Source organism: Hyla sarda, chromosome 4 (genome assembly GCF_029499605.1).
Source record: "Hyla sarda isolate aHylSar1 chromosome 4, aHylSar1.hap1, whole genome shotgun sequence".
Taxonomy (NCBI): Eukaryota; Metazoa; Chordata; class Amphibia; order Anura; family Hylidae; genus Hyla; species Hyla sarda.
The window spans coordinates 413149958-413171561 of record NC_079192.1 but is presented as its reverse complement, the minus strand read 5'-3'; the positions used below and the strand labels follow the sequence as shown (position 1 = coordinate 413171561).

The 21604-nt window shown below is 42.4% G+C and overlaps 1 protein-coding gene across 7 annotated transcripts in view; it reads left to right on the top strand.

The window, feature by feature from the left end:
• The window catches only part of DGKI (diacylglycerol kinase iota), a 311383-nt gene that overhangs the window by 245173 nt on the left and 44606 nt on the right, over positions 1-21604 (top strand). For all 7 annotated transcript variants that reach the window (XM_056517740.1, XM_056517742.1, XM_056517741.1 and 4 more), the window contains 5 exons: positions 1471-1540; positions 1752-1792; positions 4000-4127; positions 6480-6611; positions 18835-18860. In XM_056517740.1, the coding sequence (XP_056373715.1) occupies positions 1471-1540; positions 1752-1792; positions 4000-4127; positions 6480-6611; positions 18835-18860 (397 nt within the window). The remainder of the gene's footprint in view (positions 1-1470; positions 1541-1751; positions 1793-3999; positions 4128-6479; positions 6612-18834; positions 18861-21604) is intronic.

The following is a 21604-nucleotide window of genomic DNA, read 5'->3' as shown; positions in this document are numbered from 1 at the left end:
TACTGCTCCTATATACAAGAATATAACTACTATAATACTGTCTCCTATATACAAGAATATAACTACTATAACACTGCTCCTATATACAAGAATATAACTACTATAATACTGCTCCTATATACAAGAATATAACTACTATAATACTGCTCCTATATACAAGAATATAATTGCTATAATACTGCCTCCTATATACAAGAATATAACTACTATAATACTGCTCCTATATACAAGAATATAACTACTATAATACTGCTCCTATATACAAGAATATAACTACTATAATACTGCTCCTATATACAAGAATATAACTACTATAATACTGCTCCTATATACAAGAATATAATTGCTATAATACTGCCTCCTATATACAAGAATATAACTACTATAATACTGCCTCCTATATACAAGAATATAATTACTGTAATACTGCTCCTATATACAAGAATATATCTACTATAATACTGCCTCCTATATACAAGAATATAATTACTATAATACTGCCCATATATACAAAAATATAACTACTATAATACTGCCTCCTATATACAAGAATATAACTACTATAATACTGCTCCTATATACAAGAATATAACTACTATAATACTGCTCCTATATACAAGAATATAACTACTATAATACTGCTCCTATATACAAGAATATAACTACTATAATACTGCTCCTATATACAAGAATATAACTACTATAATACCACTCCCTATATACAAGAATATAACTACTATAATACTGCTCCTATATACAAGCATATAACTACTATAATACTGCTCCTATATACAAGAATATGACTACTATAATACTGCTCCTATATACAAGAATATAACTACTATAATACTGCTCCTATATACAAGAATATAACTATTATAATACTGCTCCTATATATACAAGAATATAACTACTATAATACTGCTCCTATATACAAGAATATAACTACTATAATACTGCTCCTATATACAAGAATATAACTACTATAATACTGCTCCTATATACAAGAATATAACTACTATAATACTGCTCCTATATACAAGAATATAACTACTATAATACTGCTCCTATATACAAGAATATAACTACTATAATACTGCTCCTATATACAAGAATATAAATACTATAATACTGCTCTTATATACAAGAATATAACTACTATAATACTGCTCCTATATACAAGAATATATCTACTATAATACTGCTCCTATATACAAGAATATAACTACTATAATACTGCCCCTATATACAAGAATATAACTACTATAATACTGCCTCCTATATACAAGAATATAACTACTAGAATACTGCTCCTATATACAAGAATATAACTACTATAATACTGCCCCTATATACAAGAATATAACTACTATAATACTGCTCCTATATACAAGAATATAACTACTATAATGCTGCTCCTATATACAAGGATACATGTATATGAGATCTTATTCTTTTCCGCTCCTATAGGATCCTGAGAGCCCATTACCCCGGTTACTCTCCGCCCAGCGTCTCAATCCTCGATGGTGCTTCCTAGATGGTAAATATTGCTGTGCTGGCGGTTTTATATCATGGTTTATACTGATACATAGTGAGAACTGTAAGTAGCCGACGTCTATGCAGGGGGTTTGGAGCTTTGTATCAGAAAGCATCTAATATCTAGGGGCAGATGTGTTTTCATGGGGGTTTATGTGCTACAAATGTCTATGATGGAAGAACTGAGTATTTGTGTTTCCTCCTTCCCCTCACAGCTACCTCTGCTGACCGGTTTTACCGTATAGATAGATCTCAGGTGAGTGGCCATAGGGGGGCGCCATTTCCATTGCCTTTCACCATTTTTCCTATTTTACTCTTTCATACACTGAGGAATGTTCTGCCACGCTGAATGCAGTTGGGCGCCGCAAATTATGAAGATCCGCCCCCTCTCTTTGCAAGTACCAACCAGTGACGCCCCAGATGTACATATCATTACCATATCATTACCATATCATTACCATATCATTACCATATCATCAACATATCATTACAATATCATTAACATATCATTAACATATCATTACCATATCATTACCATATCATTACCATATCATTAACATATCCATCGATTCTGGGTTTTCCATGAATTTTCCTTCTTTGTGTTTCATCTCTCATGTTGCGGAGTGTATCTTTATCCACATCCTGTTTTGTTTACCAACATTCTAAAAAACAGAATTGGGACATTTAAGCCCCTCCCCTTAGACTCTTTACACATTACTGCTTTTGACAGCGGGAAAGTTCCCAACAACAATCAAGATTGTTGGCGAGTATAGGCATAGCACGTGCAATCACTGATGGTTGCACCAACAAGCCACTCCGCAATAGCCAGGGTATTAAAGGGGTACTCTGCCCGTAGACGTCATATCCCCTATCTAAAGGATAGGGGGTAAGATGTCTGATTTCAGGGGGTCCGGCCGCTGTGATTCCTGTGATCTCTGGCGTGGCACCCCAGTCTTCTGGTGCATGGTGCGAACTCATCTCCGTGCCGGATTAGGGGCGACCACAGCCGCCACGCCCCTCCCATAGACATGAATGGAGGGCTGTAATGTGACGTAACGCGCCGTAGAGCGCCGTAGTGCCGGCCCAGAGATCGCAGAGGGTCCCAGCAGCCGGAGCCCCCACAATCAGAAATCTTATCCCCTATCATTTGGTTAGGGGATAAAATGTCTAGGTGCAGAGTACCCCTTTATAGGGGTATTCTGGCATTATAAATCTTATCCCCTATCCAAAGGATGGGGATAATATGTCTGATCATGGGGGATCTGGCCGCTGGGACCCCCGAAGATCAAGATGTGAGTTGCCGCCCCCGAGACGTGATGTCACGGCCACGCCCCCTTTGGACGTCACTTCACGCCCCCTCCATTCATGTCTATGGGAGGGGCTTGACGGCTGTCATTCCCCTCCCATGGACCTGAATGGAGGGGGCGTGACGTCACATCTCGGGGGCAATGCCCGGCATAGAATGCTAGGGGTGGTACCGAGATCGCAGGGGTCCCAGCAACAGGACCCCTGCAATCAGACATCTTATCCCCTATACTTTGGATTGGGGATAAGATGTCTAAGGCCGAGGTACCCCTTTAAGCCACAAGACTTAGCCCTGGGAGAAGATATAACTCTAGTTAAAGGGGTATTCCAGGAAAAAACTTTTTTTTATATATATATCAACTGGCTCCAGAAAGTTAAACAGATTTGTAAATGACTTCTATTAAAAAATCTTAATCCTTTCAGTACTTATGAGCTTCTGAAGTTAAGGTTGTTCTTTTCTGTCTAAATCCTCTCTGATGACACCTGTCTCGGGAAACACCCAGTTTACAAGCAAATCCCCATAGCAAACCTCTTCTAAACTGGGAGTTTCCCGAGACAGGTGTCATCAGAGAGGATTTAGACAGAAAAGAACAACCTTAACTTCAGAAGCTCATAAGTACTGAAAGGATGAAGATTTTTTAATAGAAGTAATTTACAAATCTGTTTAACTTTCTGGAGCCAGTTGATATATATACATATATATATACATATATATATATATATATATATATATATATATATATAAAGTGTTTTCCTGGAATACCCCTTTAAGTAATTTTTCCTCTATATCTTAACTGAGAAAGCTGGGTGACCAATATTTCTGCCTTTACAGCCCCCTGTGGTGGTGGTCATCCAACTTTCCCAGGTTAGTAAATAGTGGATGTACAACTAGACAGATCAGCTGTTCATGTCTCTGGGAAAGCTGGGTGGCAGTCCTAATATAAAGGTGAGATTGGTCCATAGCATTACAGTGTCTCTTATCCTCCCGGGTGTCTCTTGCTGTGACATTTGTTTACTTCAGTCTCTGTCTCGCTTTTCTGTGAAAAAATAAATAAAAAAAACTTTATCGTCTCTAACAGCGGAAAACAAATGAAGTGCGTGAGCAGACGGCGGCGGGAAGCAGTTTACGGGATAATTGCTGTGTGTCTGTCTCCGCAGGAACATCTACATTTTGTCACTGAGATTTCCCAGGATGAGATCTTCATATTAGACCCGGAGGCAGCCGGGAGCCCGCAGGGTAATGCCGGGACGGGGATGCCAGATCTGGTGGTCGAGCAGCCTACAGGGTGAGTGCATCCTTCAAAAGGGGGGGGGGGGGAGGGGTCTGTAACTTAAAGGGGTACTCCACTGATAGACATCTTATCCCCTATCCAAAGGATAGGGGATAAGATGTCTGATCGCGGGGGTCCTGCTGGTGGGGCCTCCTGTCACAGCCACGCCCCTCGTGTTGTCACACCACGCCCCCTCCATTCATGTCTATGGAAGGGGGCGTGTCTGCCGACACGCCCCCTCCCATAGACATGAATGTAGGGGGCGTGGTGTGACGTCACAAGGGGATGTGACCGTGGCCTCCTGCTCCAAACGTTCTGTACCAGAGTACCCCTTTAAAGGAGTACTCCGGTGGAAAACCTTTTTATTTATTTATTTTTTTTAATCAACTGGTGCCAGAAAGTTAAACAGATTTGTAAATGACTTCTATTAAAAAAATCTTTACCCTTCCAGTACTTTTTAGCAGCTGTATTCTACAGAGGAAATTGTTTTCTTTTTGAATTTCTTTTTTTGTCTTGTCCACAGTGCTCTCTGCTGTCCAGAGCAGGTGAAAATCCCCCATAGCAAACCTATGCTGCTCTGGACAGTTCCTGATACGGACAGAGGTGTTAGCAGAGAGAGCGCTGTGGACAAGACAAAAAAAAAGAAATTCAAAAAGAAAAGAATTTCCTCTGTAGCATACAGCTGCTAATAAGTACTGAAAGAATTAAGATTCTTTTAATAGAAGGAATTTACAAATCTGATATTCGCCCATCATGCACAGCTCCCGGGACGTGACATCATCATTGAGCAGTTAGACAGAAAACTTCAGAAGCTAATAACTATTGGAAGGATTAAGATTTTTTAATAGAAGGAATTTACAAATCTGTTTAAAGGGGTATTCCAGGCAAAACCATGTATATATATCAACTGGCTCCGGAAAGTTAAACAGATTTGTAAATGATTTCTATTAAAAAAATCTTAATCCTTCCAATAGTTATTAGCTTCTGAAGTTTTCTGTCTAACTGCTCAATGATGATGTCACGTCCCGGGAGCTGTGCATGATGGGAGAATATCCCCATAGGAACTGCACAGCTCCCGGGACGTGAGTCATCAGAGAGCAGTTAGACAGAAAACAACAACTCAACTTCAGAAGCTAATAACTATTAGAAGGATTAAGATTTTTTAATAGAAGTCATTTACAAATCTGTTTAACTTTCCGGAGCCAGTTGATATATAAAAAAACGTTTTGGCCTGGATAACCCCTTTAACTTTCTGACAACATTTGATTAAAAAAAAAAAAAAATTTTCTACCAGAGTACCCCTTTAATTCCTGCTTGGGTCCCCAAAACAACACTTCCTGCAGCTTGATGATTTTAACCCTTCGGGATGCATGACCTGCTCTCTTCTCTTGCTCCTCGATATGTTTTCTGCCTTTGCATATTTGCCTGTCCTGCAGAAGGGGCGTGGCTTATGCGAACCCCCGCCCAATAGTGGGTGTTTTGGGGGTATTCCCAGGGGTGGGTCTTATCATGTGTCATGTTTTTTTAAATAATTTTCATACAGGCATGATGATTATGATTAAAGCGTTACTTTCATTAAAAAATAAATTATATATATATATATATATATATATATATATATATATATTGACATGTCAAATTTTTCTATTGGTCGAGGTCTGGTACTGAGACCCACACTGATTATATTTCCATCAGCCATCTTCACTCCCCAGCATGGTGGTCATGGCGGCAGACGTATCACGTGTCACATGATGGATTGAGTGCCGAGCCAGGTAGTGAAGCGCGGTACTGACTATGTGTAGCGATCAGTGGGGGTCTCAGCACTGAGACCCCAACCAATTTAAATTGAAAGCTTTTATAAATGCCATTAACGCTTTAGCCCCCCGAGCACCAGGTCTGTGCCCTGTCAGTAAAGCATGTCAAAGGGGTTATCCAGGAAAACAACTTTTTTTTTTATATATCAACTGGCTCCAGAAAGTTAAACAGATTTGTAAATTACTTCTATTAAAAAATCTTAATCCTTTCAGTACTTATGAGCTGCTGAACTAGAGTTGTTCTTTTCTGTCTAAGTGCTCTCTGATGACACCTGTCTCGGGAACTGTCCAGAGTAGAAGCAAATCCCCATAGCAAACCTCTTCTACTCTGTGCAGTTCCCGAGACAGACAGAGATGTCAGCAGAGAGCACTGTCGCCAGACAGAAAAGAACAACTGAACTTCAGCAGCTGATAATTATTGGAAGGATTAAGATTTTTTAATAGAAGTAATTTACAAATCTGTTTAAATTTCTGGAGCCAGTTGATATAAAAAAAAATAAAATAAAGCTTTTTTCCTGGAATAACCCTTTAACTCCTCCTCATCTGCTCGCAGGTTGTCGCCTGAATGGTGGACGCCAACGTGTCGGAAACGTATAGTGAGTGACAGCTGCGTGCCAGGGAAGTTGTCTCTACAGAACGAGCTCTCAAACAAGGTCCAGGATTCTCCTCCCTCCAGCGCCCTCCCGTGAGTCTCTCATTTTTCATATTCTGCTTTCAAAGCTGAGGGTCTGCTACAGTTGGATCCAGTCTATGAGAAACACAAATCTTCCTCCTATTGTGATGTATCAGTGCGACTAGAGTTCAGACTGTGTAGCTCAAATCGGGTTCCCTCGGATTGGGTGTTTTCAGCCCAAGGGGCACACGGCCAACTTTTATATGTTGCCTTTTAGGCCGGGTTCACATGGGGAGTCATATGGCTGCATTTTAGTGTCAGTTTTACTGACGCTGTTCTGATCACCTGCACCAGTTCAGGCCGGGCCTTGTGACCAGGGGTGTAGCTATAGAAGTAGTAGAGGTAACAGTCACACCGGGGCCCTAGTGTCTAAGGGGGCCCCAAAGCACATCTGCTCCATTACAGACCAGTATTATAATTGGCATATGGGGCCCTGTTGCAGATTTTGCATTGGGCCCCAGAAGCTACAAGTGATGCCTCTGCTTGCGACCGTAAAATAGTCACAAAAATTGGGCCAAATTACTCTTGTGTGACCACAGCCTAAAGATTTGTTCACATGATTTGCTGTTCTTTTACCTAAGCAAGTGTCACAGGGGCGGGGCCTGGCGTCTCATGTGGCCCTAGGGCCTCAACACCTCTCCCTCCCTGCCGAGCCCAGTTTATGTCACACATGTGAGTTGCATAGTGGTCCGGCTGCTGAAGCTGATGTCCAACTTGTCAATCTCACCGCGCCCGCGCCACCAGAGTGAGAGCAGGGAGACAGATCTTAGGTGGCGCAGGCGCAGTGAGTCTGACAAGTGAGGCGTCAGCGCCATTATGTGGCACAACACTGCAAGGGCGGGATGTGATCAGGGCTCGGCATTGTAAGCTGAGCCCAGCCTGTCTGTCAAGGAGCAAGAGGGTCGTCAGGCCTTAGGCTCCGCCTCCTTGACACTTGAATACATAATAAAGTTGCAAATTTCACCAAAATAAAGAATCCAAAGGATAGGGGATAAGATGTCTGATCGCAGGAGGCGTGGCATGATGTCACACAGAGGTTTCCGGGGCTGCGGCTCCAGTCCCGGAAACCTCTGTGTGACATCATGCCACGCCTCCTCGTTATTTCACGCCACGCCCCCTCCATTCATGTCTATGGGAGGGGGCATGACGGCCGTCATGCCCCCTCCCATAGACATGAATGGAGTGGGTGTGGCGTGATGTCTCAAGGGGGCGTGGCATGATGTCACGTCTCCAGTCCCGGAAACACAGAGGTTTGGCCGGAATACCCCTTTATAGCCACACAAAACCTGCAATGTGTCAGCTGGGCCTACATAATACCTTTTAGCCTTAATAAATTGGAATCTATGCTATGAGCATCTCCCCCTATAATTTGTGTCAATGAATTATGGGGGGGTGGCGGGGGGGGCGTAAAAAATCCCCCACCCAATGTTTTTCAGTATACAATACCTCTAAGATAAGGGGAATGAGCAGGTGTTCCTAAATCCATCTCCTTATATATTTAATTTATTTTTGACAAAGTTTGGAACTTGGCAGGTGTTGGAGTCTACGGAGGGTCCGCTCCGCCACAGTCATTATTCTCTTTGACATTAACAAAGTTGCCCAGACACCTGAATTGCTAATTTTGGTCTTCAGCCATCATCCGGGTGCATGTAAGGTTCTCAGTTTGTATCAGCAGCCGCTTCTACATTGCGACAAACCATATGCATGAGGAGAAAGGCAAAAATCAAGATTTGGGTCGCGATTGTGGTTCTCGTAACACCTTCTATGGCCGAACAAAAGGAGCCGGTGGGTGATTGCGCACTTCTGTTCTGCACCCTCTCCATTGGAAAGGATTGGCATGGAACATATTGGGGCCCCTTAACATAATGGACAAGTATGGTGTGTAATGAAGAGACAGGGGATGTAATGAAGAGACAGGGGATGTAATGAAGAGACAGGGGATGTAATGAAGAGACAGGGGATGTAATGAAGAGACGGGTGTGTAATGAAGAGACAGGGGATGTAATGAAGAGATGGGTGTGTAATGAAGAGACATAGGGGTGTAATGAAGAGACAGGTGAGTGTAATGAAGGGACATAGGGGTGTAATGAAGAGACATAGGGGTGTAATGAAGAGACAGGGGAGTGTAATGAAGAGACAGGGGAGTGTAATGAAGAGACAGGGAAGTGTAATGAAGAGACAGGGAAGTGTAATGAAGAGACAGGAGTGTAATGAAGAGACAGGAGTGTAATGAAGAGACAGGAGTGTAATGAAGAGACAGGGGAGTGTAATGAAGATACAAGGGAGTGTAATGAGGAGACGGGGGTTTTAATGAAGAGAAGGGAGTGTAATGAAGAGACAGGGGAGTGTATTGAAGAGACATGGGAATGTAATGAAGAGACAGGGAAGTGTAATTAAGAGACAGGGGAGTGTAATGAAGAGACGGAGGGTAATGATGATACAGGGGAGTGTAATGAAGATACAGGAGAGGGTAATGATGAGACAGGGGAGTGTAATGAAGATACAGAAGAGTGTAATGAAGAGACAGGGGAATGTAATGAAGAGACGGGGGTTGTAATGAAGAGAAGGGAGTGTAATGAAGAGACAGGGATGTGTAATGAAGATATGGGGAAGATTTATCAAAACTTGTCCAGAGAAAAAGTTGCTGAGCTGCCCATAGCAACCAATCAGATTGCTGCTTTCATTTTTCACAGGACTTTTCAAAAATGAAAGAAGAGATCTGATTGGTTGCTATGGGCAACTCAGCAACTTTTCCTCTGGACAAGTTTTGATAAATCTCCTCCATGGTGTGTGTGTAATGAATAGACAGGGGATGTGTAATGAAGAAATAATTGGAGTGTAATGAGGATAAAGATGTGTAATAAAGAGACAAGGGGTGTAATGAATAGGCCACCTATGTCTGGATGGTGGACAAGGAAACTGTGGGAGCTGCTGGTGCTTGTCAGTGGATAAAACAAACCTGGTGATCTGTCTGGGCAGTCCGGAGCCTGTTCACCATGTTTGTGGCCCTCACGTAACCACTACTCCCACCTTCTCCCTAACAGCTTGGTTAGAAAAGCCTAGAGTCATCAAAATTACCATCATGCTTCTCTATCTTATCAAAGTCTGTCTGCAAAATGTCTTTGAGTGCGTTATAGAGGCATGTCATCGATCTCTCACCAAGAGGTACACTACCCAAAAGTAGCCTCCGAGAGCTTTTTTTTTTTTTTTTTTATAGGGCAGCAGGGGAAGCACTTTTACGCCCTCTTGTGGTAAGACCCAGTGTCTAATCAGATCCCACCTGTAATCATTTACATATATATATATATATATATATATAGATATCATTTTATGTATTTCTGTAAAAGCCGGGTGACATACAATATGGCAGCCACAAAGATTGTTATCCGTCTTTTTCAGACTCTTTCGAATAATAAGTCTGATTATACAGTAAGACTGGGATGTTTCACTTCATAACTAGGCAGAATTACCTCTCAGGTAAGCGGACGACCCTCACAGGCGCTATACCGGCCGCCATATTGGATGTAATTAAATGATCAAATCAAGAACTTAAGTTTATTTTTTTATTTCTTTCTTATTTAGGGGAAAAAATGTTCAGAAATTAGATTAAAACCTCAGCGCTCCATCGGCAGCTCCGAAAGGGTTGATATTTTTTTGTTTTCGGCTGCGATCCGCTATCACACACGTCCTCGGGGCACCAGGAAAATGAGATTGTAATTGCTGGCGTGCAGGAGAAAATTAATTATACGTTCTGCTTTTTAATCAAGCGAGCGCGGCGTTAATTCTGCTTTATTTCAGGTGGGATCTGATTAGTCATGTCGTTGATGGGGATAGGAGGTTGGAAGGGAGGAAGCCCCCCTTATAGCCTCACACCTGGAGCTGACACACGTCCTGGGGAAGGATTTGGGCATTTTATAGACAGCATTTACCATTTGCTAATTGTTCTTTTTTTTTTAGCAATGTTTTGCCCAAAATCTAAACCACCTATCGTTCAGGATTAGAAAACCAATGACTGCATTCATTCAGAAATAACGCCCTACATGTCCACAGGCTGGGCAGGGTATTGCTGTTCACTTCAATGAAGCCGAGCTGGACCCAACCTATGGACACATGTTCTTCTGGCCACCATAGGAAAAGAGAACCATAGAGTCCAATCCAGGCTGGAACGTGAACCAAACCTCTAAAGGGGTATTCCGCCCCTAAACATCTTATCCCCTATCCGCAGCTGGGGACCCCCGCGATCTCCCTGCTGCACCCGGTGTTCGTTTAGAGCGTCGGGTGCAGTGCTGGAGGCTTGTGACGTCACGGCTAAGCCCGCTTGTGATGAAACGGCCACACCCCTTCAATGCAAGTCTATGGGAGGGGGCGTGACGGCCGTCACGCCCCCTCCCATAGACTTGCATTGAGGGGAGTGGCCGTGACGTCATAAGCAGGGAGTGGCCGTGACGTCACGAGCCTCCGCCCCACATCGCCAGTCATCCGGCACGGAGCAAAGTTCGCTCCATGCACCGGATGTCTGGGGTGCCGCAGCCGAGATGCCGCAGCTACATTAAGGAAGAAAGAAGGTACAATGAGGAAGGAAGTAGCTGCAGTAAAGGAGGAGAGTAGCTAAAGTGAAGAAGAAAGTAGCTACAGTCAAGGAGGAAGCAGCTACAGTAAAGGAGGAAGCAGCTACAGTAAAGGAGGAAGTAGCTACAGGAACTAAGAAGGCAGCTATTTTAAAGAAGAAAGAAGGTACAATGAGGAAGGAAGTAGCTGCAGTAAAAGAGGAGAGTAGCTAAAGTGAAGAAGAACGTAGCTACAGTTAAGGAGGAAGTGACTAAAGTAAAGGAGGAATTAGCTCCAGTAAAGGGGGAAAGTAGCTACATTAAAGGAGGAATTAGCTACAATAGAGGAGGAAGCAGCTCAGGTGCAGCAGAAAGTACCTAAAATAAAGAAGAAAGTAGATACAGGAAAGTAGGAAGTAGCTACAGTAAGGAAAAAAGCTACTACATTAAAAAAAAATAAGGTCCAGTGAGGGAGGAAGTAGCTACAGGGAGGGAGGAAGTAACTACAGGGAGGGAGGAAGTAGCTACAGGGAGGGAGGAAGTAACTACAGGGAGGGAGGAAGTAGCTACAGGGAGGGAGGAAGTAACTACAGGGAGGGAGGAAGTAACTACAGGGAGGGAGGAAGTAGCTACAGGGAGGGAGGAAGTAACTACAGGGAGGGAGGAAGTAGCTACAGGGAGGGAGGAAGTAACTACAGGGAGGGAGGAAGTAGCTACAGGGAGGGAGGAAGTAACTACAGTAGAGTAGTTACTTCCTCCTTCCCTGTAGCTACTTCATAGGAGGAATTGCTAAAGTGAAGGAGCAGAGTAGCTACAGTTAAGAAGAAAGTAGCTACTGTCAAGGCGGAAGTAACTACAGTGAAGAAGGAATGAACTCCAGTAAAGGAGGAAGTAACTAGAGTAAAGGAGGAAGTAAGGAGGAACAAAGTAGCTACATTAAAGAAGTAAGAAGAAACAGTGAGGGAGGAGGTAGCTACAATGAGGGAGGAAGCAGCTCCAGTAATGGAGGAAGTAGCTTCAGTAAAGGAGGAAAATGTTTCAGTAAAGGAGGAAGAAGCTTCAGTAAAGGTGGAAGTAGCTACAGTAAAGGAGGAAATAGCTACAGTAAAGGGGGGAGTAGCTACAGTAAAGGATGAAATCGCTACAAATAGGAGGAAGTAGCTAAAGTGCAACAGGAAGTACCTAAAATAAAGAAGAAAGTAGCTACAGTACAGGAGGAAGTAGCTGCAGTAGAGGAGGAAGTAGCTGCAGTAGAGGAGGAAGTAGCTGCAGTAAAGTAAGAAGTAGCTAAATGGCTGTAAGAAATAGCTACAACGAAGAAGAAAGTATCTATAGCAAAGAAGCGAGTAGCTAGCTTTTCCTCCTACAGGGGTTTTAATAGAAATCACCAGATCTGGAAAGAAAGACCCACACACACATATATATATATATATATATATATATATACTGCTCAAAAAAAATAAAGGGAACACTGCGATAACACATCCTAGATCTGAATGAATGAACTAATCGCATGAAATACTTTCGTCTTTACATAGCTGAATGCGCTGACAACAAAATCACACAAAAATTATCAATGGAAATCAAATGTATGAACCCATGGAGGTCTGGATATGGAGTCACACTCAAAATCACAGAGGAAAACCCCACTACAGGCTGATCCAACTTTATGTAATGTCCTTAATACAAGTCACAATGAGGCTCAGTAGTGTGTGTGGCCTCCACGTGCCCATATGACCTCCATACAATGCCTGGGCATGCTCCTGATGAGGTGGAGGATGGTCTCCTGAGGGATGTCCTCCCAGACCTGGACTAAAGCATCCACCAACTCCTGGACAGTCTGTGGTGGATGGAGCGAGACGTCCCAGATGTGCTCAATCGGATTCAGGTCTGGGGAACGGCCGGGCCAGTCCATAGCATCAATGCCTTCCTCTTGTAGGTACTGCTGACACACTCCAGCCACATGAGGTCTAGCATTGTCTTGTATTAGGAGGAACCCAGGGCCAACCGCACAAGTCTCACAAGGGGTCTGAGGATCTCATCTCGGTACCTAATGGCAGTCAGGCTACCTCTGGAAAGCACATGGAGGGCTGTGTGGCCCCCCCAAAGAAATGCCACCCCACACCATTACTGACCTTCCAGTATTTATTAGCTGCTGAATACTACAGAGGAAATTCTTTTCTTTTTGGAACACAGTGCTCTCTGCTGACATCTCTGTCCATTTTAGGAACTGACCAGAGCAGCATATGTTTTCTATGGGGATTCTCTCCTACTCTGGACAGTTCTTAAAGGGGTTATCCAGGAAAAAACTTTTTTTATATATATCAACTGGCTCCAGAAAGTTAAACAGATTTGTAAATTACTTCTATTAAAAAATCTTAATCCTTTCAGTACTTATGAGCTTCTGAAGTTTAGGTTGTTCTTTTCTGTCTAAGTAATCTCTGATGACACGTGTCTGCTATGGGGATTTGCTTCTAAACCGGGCGGTTCCCGAGACACGTGTCATCAGAGAGCACTTAGACAGAAAAGAACAACCTTAACTTCAGAAGCTCATAAGTACTGAAAGGATTAAGATTTTTTTTAATAGAAGTAATTAACAAATCTGTTTATCTGTTCTGGAGCCAGTTGATATATATAATAAAGTTTTTTCCTGGAATACCCCTTTAAAATGGACAGAGGTGTCAGCAGAGAGCACTGTGCTCGTGATGTCAGCAGAGAGCACTGTGTTCCAAAAAGAAAATAATTTCCTCTGTAGTATTCAGCAGCTAATAAGTACTGGAAGGATTAAGATTTTTTTTTTAGTAATTTACAAATCTGTTTAACTTTCTGGCACCAGTTGATTTAAAAAAAATAAAATAAAAAAAAAGTTTTCCACCGGAGTACCCCTTTAATATTAACCTGAGCGTCCAGGCCCTGCAGCTTAAATGAATAATATTCGGATATATATGGAAATAGCTGTAGGCACAGGTAGGGATTACTGTTTGGGTAAATTCCCAATATTTGGCCATTAACCTCGCTGCCTTAACCCTGGAGCTGATATGTGTATTACAGCATGTATAGAATTATTCGCATAGGAATTGCTGCAGGGGAAAGACTGTTAAGGGAATAACTATCAAATAGGAACAAAACTTAAAAAAAATAAATAAATAAATAAATAAAATAAAAATTTATTAAAAAATATATGGGCAGAAACTAAAAAAAAAATGCTAAAATATCAAAGAAACAAAATGTAAATTAAAGGGGTACTCCACCCCCTCAATGCAAGTCTATGGGAGGGGGCGTTACAGCGTCACGCCCCCTCCCGTAGACTTGCATTGAGGGGGCGGGGTGTGACGTCATGAGGGGGCAGAGCTATGACGTCACGAGCTGACGGCGCCGGCTCCAGCGTTCCTAACAGTTTGTTCCAAACACTGAGCAGCGGAGTACCCCTTTAAAAATTAAAAACCAGACAAAAAAGAACAGAAAAACAGGAAACATAAGTAGTATTGAAAACTGAATTACCGTATTTTTCGCCGTATAAGACGCACTTTTTCTTCCCCAAAACTTGGGGGAAAAAGTCGGTGCGTCTTATACGGTGAATACACCCCTATCGCGGCGGTCCCTGCGGCCATCAACGGCCGGGACCCGCGGCTAATACAGGACATCTCCGATCGCGGTGATGCCCTGTATTAACCCTTCAGACGCGGCGATCAAAGCTGAAGGAAAAGTATCACTAACCCGGCTGTTCAGTCGGGCTGTTCGGGACCGCCGCCATTTCACCGCGGCGGTCCCGAACAGCCCGACTGAATAGCCGGGTTAGTGCTTACAGGACAGTGGGAGGGACCTTACCTGCCTCCTCGGTGTCTTCTCCGTTCAGGGATCCCCTGTATGGCCGGCACTCTCCTTCCTCGTCATCACGTCGTCACGTACGTGCATCGGCGTGCGTAACGACGTGATGGCGGCGACGGAGAGCGAGGATACCTGGCCGGCAGCAGAGACGTTCCGGCGCGACGGGGACACGGCGACAGCGATGGAGCGACATCCAGGGCAGCGGTGACGGGTCCGGAGCGGCGGGGACACGTGAGTATTACCTCCTATGCAGTGGTCTTCAATCTGCGGACCTCCAGATGTTGCAAAACTACAACTCCCAGCATGCCCGGACAGCCGTTGGCTGTCCGGGCATGCTGGGAGTTGTAGTTTTGCAACATCTGGAGGTCCGCAGGTTGAAGACCACTATTGGGTTCAAAATCTTTATTTTTTTAGATTTTGCACCTATAAATTGGGTGCGTCTTATACGCCAGTGCGTCCTATGGGGCGAAAAATACGGTATTGGAAATTAAAAGATAAAACAGAAACGAAAGCTGAAAAAATTTACAAAAATTATAAATAAATTAAAAAAATGCAAATAATAAATAAATTTAAAAAATGCAAAGCGACTCATTAAAAATAAATAGTAAAAAAAAAACAGCATAAAAAAGTGCAGAAAAACAAAGCAGAAATGAAAAGGAAAAATAATGGAGAAATAAATATGAAAAAAAAAGCAAAATATAGATAAAAAAATAATTTCTTAAAAAATTATTGCAAATATAATATAATATAAAATATAATATAAAATAAAATATAATATGATTATTATAAATATTATTATTATATTATTATATATTATGAAAATTGTATGATAAAAGACAGCAACAACAAAAAAAGGATGCTGAAAGAATGCAAAAATGAATGCAACAGGGGTTCATTAAAAATAATTAGTGAAAACCAAAACAAAAAAAAGTGCACAAATAAAAAGGGGAAAAAATTAAGAAAGAAATATGAAAAACAGGAATAAAAAAATGCTAAAATGAATAAAGACGAAAAAAGAATTAAAGGGGTATTCCAGAAAAAACTTTTTTTTTTTTATATCTTAACTGGCTCCGGAAAGTTAAACAGATTTGTAAATTACTTCTATTAAAAAATCTTAATCCTTCCAATAGTTATTAGCTTCTGAAGTTTTCTGTCTAACTGCTCAATGATTATGTCACGTCCCGGGAGCTGTGCATGATGGGAGAATATCCCATGCATGATGGGAGAATATCCCCATAGGAGCTGGACAGCTCCCGGGATGTGAGTCATCAGAAAGCAGTTAGACAGAAAACAGCAACTCAACTTCAGAAGCTAATAACTATTGGAAGGATTAAGATTTTTTAATAGAAGTAATTTACAAATCTGTTTAATTTTCCAGAGACAGTTGATATATATAAAAAAAGGTTTTTGCCTGGATAACCCCTTTAATAATAAAAAGTGGGGGCTGCTGCTGTATGAGCGGACGATAACTCCCTTCATTGTTTCCTAGATTATAAAGCCTTGACCACTAGGTGGCACTGCGTCCATGCTTTTCTATGGGTAATTTGCCTTTTCTTATCCTCAGTCGGCCCATGAAAATAGCTGGATTAGTGATTAGAGAAAACAAACAGCGATATCAGGTCTATTCATCACGCGGTTATGTATTTGTGAACGATGCAGCGCGCACATTCAGCGCCGAGTTGTATCCGGGCGTCCTAACATCTCCGCTCCGGCCCTTCACATGTTCCTATAGGAAACACAATGGTGAATTGTCGCCATTTCTGAAATTCTCCTAAAGTGCCGTCATTTGTCACTGTGACCCGGGATGGATTCTTATTGCTATATTGTTATAATGTACGTCACAGCCTGATACAAAGGGACGAAATCACATTGTAAGAATTATAACTACAGCAAATCCACAGCCTAATGTCTGCATTTTATATCAATATACATATTAAATCACAGTATACATACCATACATTACAGCAGAATAGTGAGTGCAGCTCTGGAATATAATACAGGATATAACTCAGGATCAGTACAGGATAAGTAATGTAATGTATGTACACAGTGACCTCACCAGCAGAATAGTGAGTACAGCTCTGGGGTATAATACAGGATATAACCCAGGATCAGTACAGGATAAGTAATGTAATGTATGTACACAGTGACCTCACCAGCAGAATAGTGAGTACAGCTCTGGAGTATAATACAGGATATAACTCAGGATCCGTACAGGATAAGTAATGTAATGTATGTACACAGTGACCCCACCAGCAGATTAGTGAGTACAGCTCTGGAGTATAATACAGGATATAACTCAGGATCAGTACAGGATAAGTAATGTAATGTATGTACACAGTGACCTCACCAGCAGAATAGTGAGTACAGCTCTGGGGTATAATACAGGATATAACTCAGGGTCAGTACAGGATACGTAATGTAATGTATGTACACAGTGACCTCACCAGCAGAATAGCGAGTACAGCTCTGGAGTATAATACAGGATATAACTCAGGATCAGTACAGGATAAGTAATGTAATGTATGTACACAGTGACCTCACCAGCAGAATAGTGAGTACAGCTCTGGAGTATAATACAGGATATAACTCAGGATCAGTACAGGATAAGTAATATAATATATGTACACAGTGACCTCACCAGCAGAATAGTGAGTGCAGCTCTGAAGTATAATACAGGATATAACTCAGGATCAGTACAGGATAAGTAATGTAATGTTTGTACACAGTGACCTCACCAGCAGAATAGTGAGTACAGCTCTGGAGTATAATCCAGGATATAACTCAGGATCAGTACAGGATAAGTAATGTAATATATGTACACAGTGACCCCACCAGCAGAATAGTGAGTACAGCTCTGGAGTATAATACAGGATATAACTCAGGATCAGTAATGTAATGTATGTACACAGTGACCTCACCAGCAGAATAGTGAGTACAGCTCTGGGGTATAATACAGGATATAACTCAGGATCAGTACAGGATAAGTAATGTAATGTATGTACACAGTGACCTCACCAGCAGAATAGTGAGTACAGCTCTGGAGTATAATACAGGATATAACTCAGGATCAGTAATGTAATGTATGTACACAGTGACCTCACCAGCAGAATAGTGAGTACAGCTCTGGAGTATAATACAGGATATAACTCAGGATCAGTACAGGATAAGTAATGTAATGTATGTACACAGTGACCTCACCAGCAGAATAGTGAGTACAGCTCTGGAGTATAATACAGGATATAACTCAGGATCAGTACAGGATAAGTAATGTAATGTATGTACACAGTGATCTCACCAGCAGAATAGTGAGTGCAGCTCTGGAGTATAATACAGGAAATAACTCAGGATCAGTACAGGATAAGTAATGTAATGTATGTACACAGTGATCTCACCAGCAGAATAGTAAGTACAGCTCTGTCATACACTGCAGGATTTGTAGATTACCCCATTAGGATCCTTTGAAGTGTTATTTGGTTGGATGATCTCCTGTAGGCGGAGTAAGTGGAATAACACGTGACTGCGGGATCCGACTACACAATGTTTGTTTGTAGTCTGTAACCATGGAAACACATGGAGGATCTGTTTCTCTAAACTATTTACAAAGTTGTTTGATAGTCTTTTTCAGATGCATTGGAGAATAACTAAATAGTTGCGTAAGTTTTCCTCCCATTTTAATCTGTGGCAGTATATATATATATAATTAGGAAGGCGTATCTCCGTATTGGGGCACGTATAGTGATGCTGCCGATGTGTCGGACTCCTCTGTAATTCAGTTTATGTGAAAATTCTATAAGAATTTACTAAATATTTGTCTCATAAATAGTAAACTCATTATGTTTTTTTATTTTGGCTTTCAGATCCCCGGTGTCAGAAGAAGAACAAGGTGAGATACTTCAATCCTTAGATACGTCAATCCTTAGATACGTCAATCCTTAGATACGTCATCCTGGGCTTCCTGTTGCTATAATGTTATTTTATTCAGTCACATTGAGGGAGATTTATCCAAACCCGTCCAGAGGAAAAGTTGCCCAGTTGCCCATAGCAACCAATCAGATGGCTTCTTTCATTTTCCAGAGGCCTAGTTAAAAATGAAAGAAGCGATCTGATTGGTTGCTATGGGCAACTGGTCAACTTTTCCTCTTACATTGTCTCGATATTCTGTACTGATCCATAATACATATATATATTTAGGGCCCAACCAGTCATCCTGGTTGCTATGGATACTCTTTATATGTGGTTGTCAGGCATCCACTCCATAGCAACCAGATAGATTGCTCAGGTCTAGGCTGGATTGATTAGGCAAATAATAGTAAAAAAAAAAAAAAAAAAAAAGTAAAATTTTTACGGTGATTTTAGAAAATCGCGGCAAAAACACAGCCAAACGCAATGAAGACGTGTCGAAAATGCAACATGTGAACCCAGCCTGAAGACCCAGCTTTTTAGGCTTCTTATTGTTGCACTCTTTCCGGGTGATCAGGTTACTTTCATTAGGCGAATTGCCATGATCTGACCCCCTCTCCTTGCAAAACCAAAGGATTAAAGGGGTACTCCAGTGCGCCAGTGTTCTGATGTCACGGCCACGCCCCCTCGTGACATCACATCACACCCCCTTCATTCATGTCTATGGGAGGGAGCGTGTCAGGCGACACCCCCCCCCATAGACATGGAAATGGAGGGGGCGCGGCGTGACAGTAAGAGGGGTGTGTCAGTGATACCACGGCCGTAGAGACCCAGAGTTTGTTTAGAATGCCGGGTGCTGCGGGGGATCACAGCGGCGGGACCCCCCACGATCAGACATCTTATCCCCTATCCTTTGAATAGGGGGTAAGATGTCTAGCAGCAGAGTACCCCTTTAATAGAAAATGTGGGTACCATTAGGAAAACAATCTAGTGATTAAATAGAATCGATATGGCTGAAAACACATGCTTGCTGCATAAACAGGTAAGCACAAGCCATACACAAGAACCTCTACAGTTTTCTCTAATTAAAACCTAAGAAAAAAATAAAAATAGTTCCGAAAATGCTTCTATAAGACATCAAATTTGTTCTGCCTTCAGGCACCACTAGAGGGAGCTCTCTGACAATCCACTCATACAGTCAGGATTGAGATTTCGATTTTACGATTCTTAAAGGAGCACTCCAGCGTTCTGAACAATTATCTACAGAACGCTCTGAGCCAGAGGCCGTGATTGTGACATCACAGCCACACGCCCCAGACACGCCCCCTCCCATAGACATGAATGGACGGGGTGTAGTGTGATGTCACAAGGGGGCATGGCCGTGATGTCACAACCACTGTTGTGGGAACACAGTTGGTGCTGCAGTAGATCGCAGGACCCCCCCCCAGCAGCGGGACCCCCACGCGATCAGACATCTTGTTCCCTTTAATTCCAAATCACTTGAGAGCTCCATACTATACAGGGACCAATCTTTCTTTAGTCTTAAAGGGGTACTCCACTGGGAAAAAAAACATTTTTTTTATTTACTGGTGCAAGAAAGTTACACAAATTTGTAAATTACTTTCAGCTGCTGTATGCTCCACAGGAAGTTCTTTTCTTTTTAATCTTCCTTTCTGTTTGACCACAGTGCTCTCTGCTGACACCTCTGTCCATGTCAGGAACTGTCCAGAGCAGGAGAGGTTTTTTATGGGGATTTGCTCCCACTCTGGACACTTCCTAAAATGGACAGAGGTGTCAGCAGAGAGCACTGTGGTCAGACAGAAAGGAAATTCAAAAAGAAAAGATGTTCCTCTGTAGCATACAGCAGCTGATAAGTACTGGACGGATTAAGATTTTTAAATAGAAATAATTTACAAATCTGACACCAGTTGATTTAAAACAAAAAATAGTTTTTCACCTGAGTACCCCTTTAATTGCAAGTCACTAGGGAGCTCCATACTAAACAGGGACCAATCTTTCTTCGGTCTGAAGGATCTGCGGTGAGGAGCTGCTGATCCGTGGTGTGCCAGAGGGGGGCGCAGGACACCGCGCATTGAGATGTAATCCACAGCATTGCAGAATTTATCACTATTCAGGAGACTCGCCATACACTGTGGACCCGAGCCAAGAAACACCCTGACTTGTATTCCCTGCGCGGCTCGCGGGCTGCAGTTTTTGCGCTCCAGACCTTCCCCCAGGGGGCGATAGAGTAAATAAATTAAAGTAGGAGAAGGAAATAAATTCTTTTCTGGTCTATTATGGAGTCTGGGTCCATTCCACTAAGTAACACGGAAAGTTTTATTTCTCCCCTCCCCCCCCCCCCCCTTTCCTTTCGCCTGGATGAATGATTTAGCAGCGCAGCGTAATTTATCCAATGGCGGCAACTCTCGGCGTTACGTTTGTTCCGGAGTAATTGCTTCTAGCCATAAATACCTTTCATGTAGGATCCATCAATATAGGAGACTGCAGCAGAAATCTTGGCATAAGATTGTTTACTCGCTCTGCAATGCAGCGGGGTTCGGAATACTCATGCGTGCGTATAGCGGCGTGGTAGAGCTGGTGCAGCAGAGTCGAATAAGTGCAGCCGAGTTAGAACGGCGTCCTGGTTTTATGTCCTTTTGCGTAAGATTTCAACGCTGTCGTCATCCTAGACCCACAACATATACGGACAAACTTCTGGCATCACTA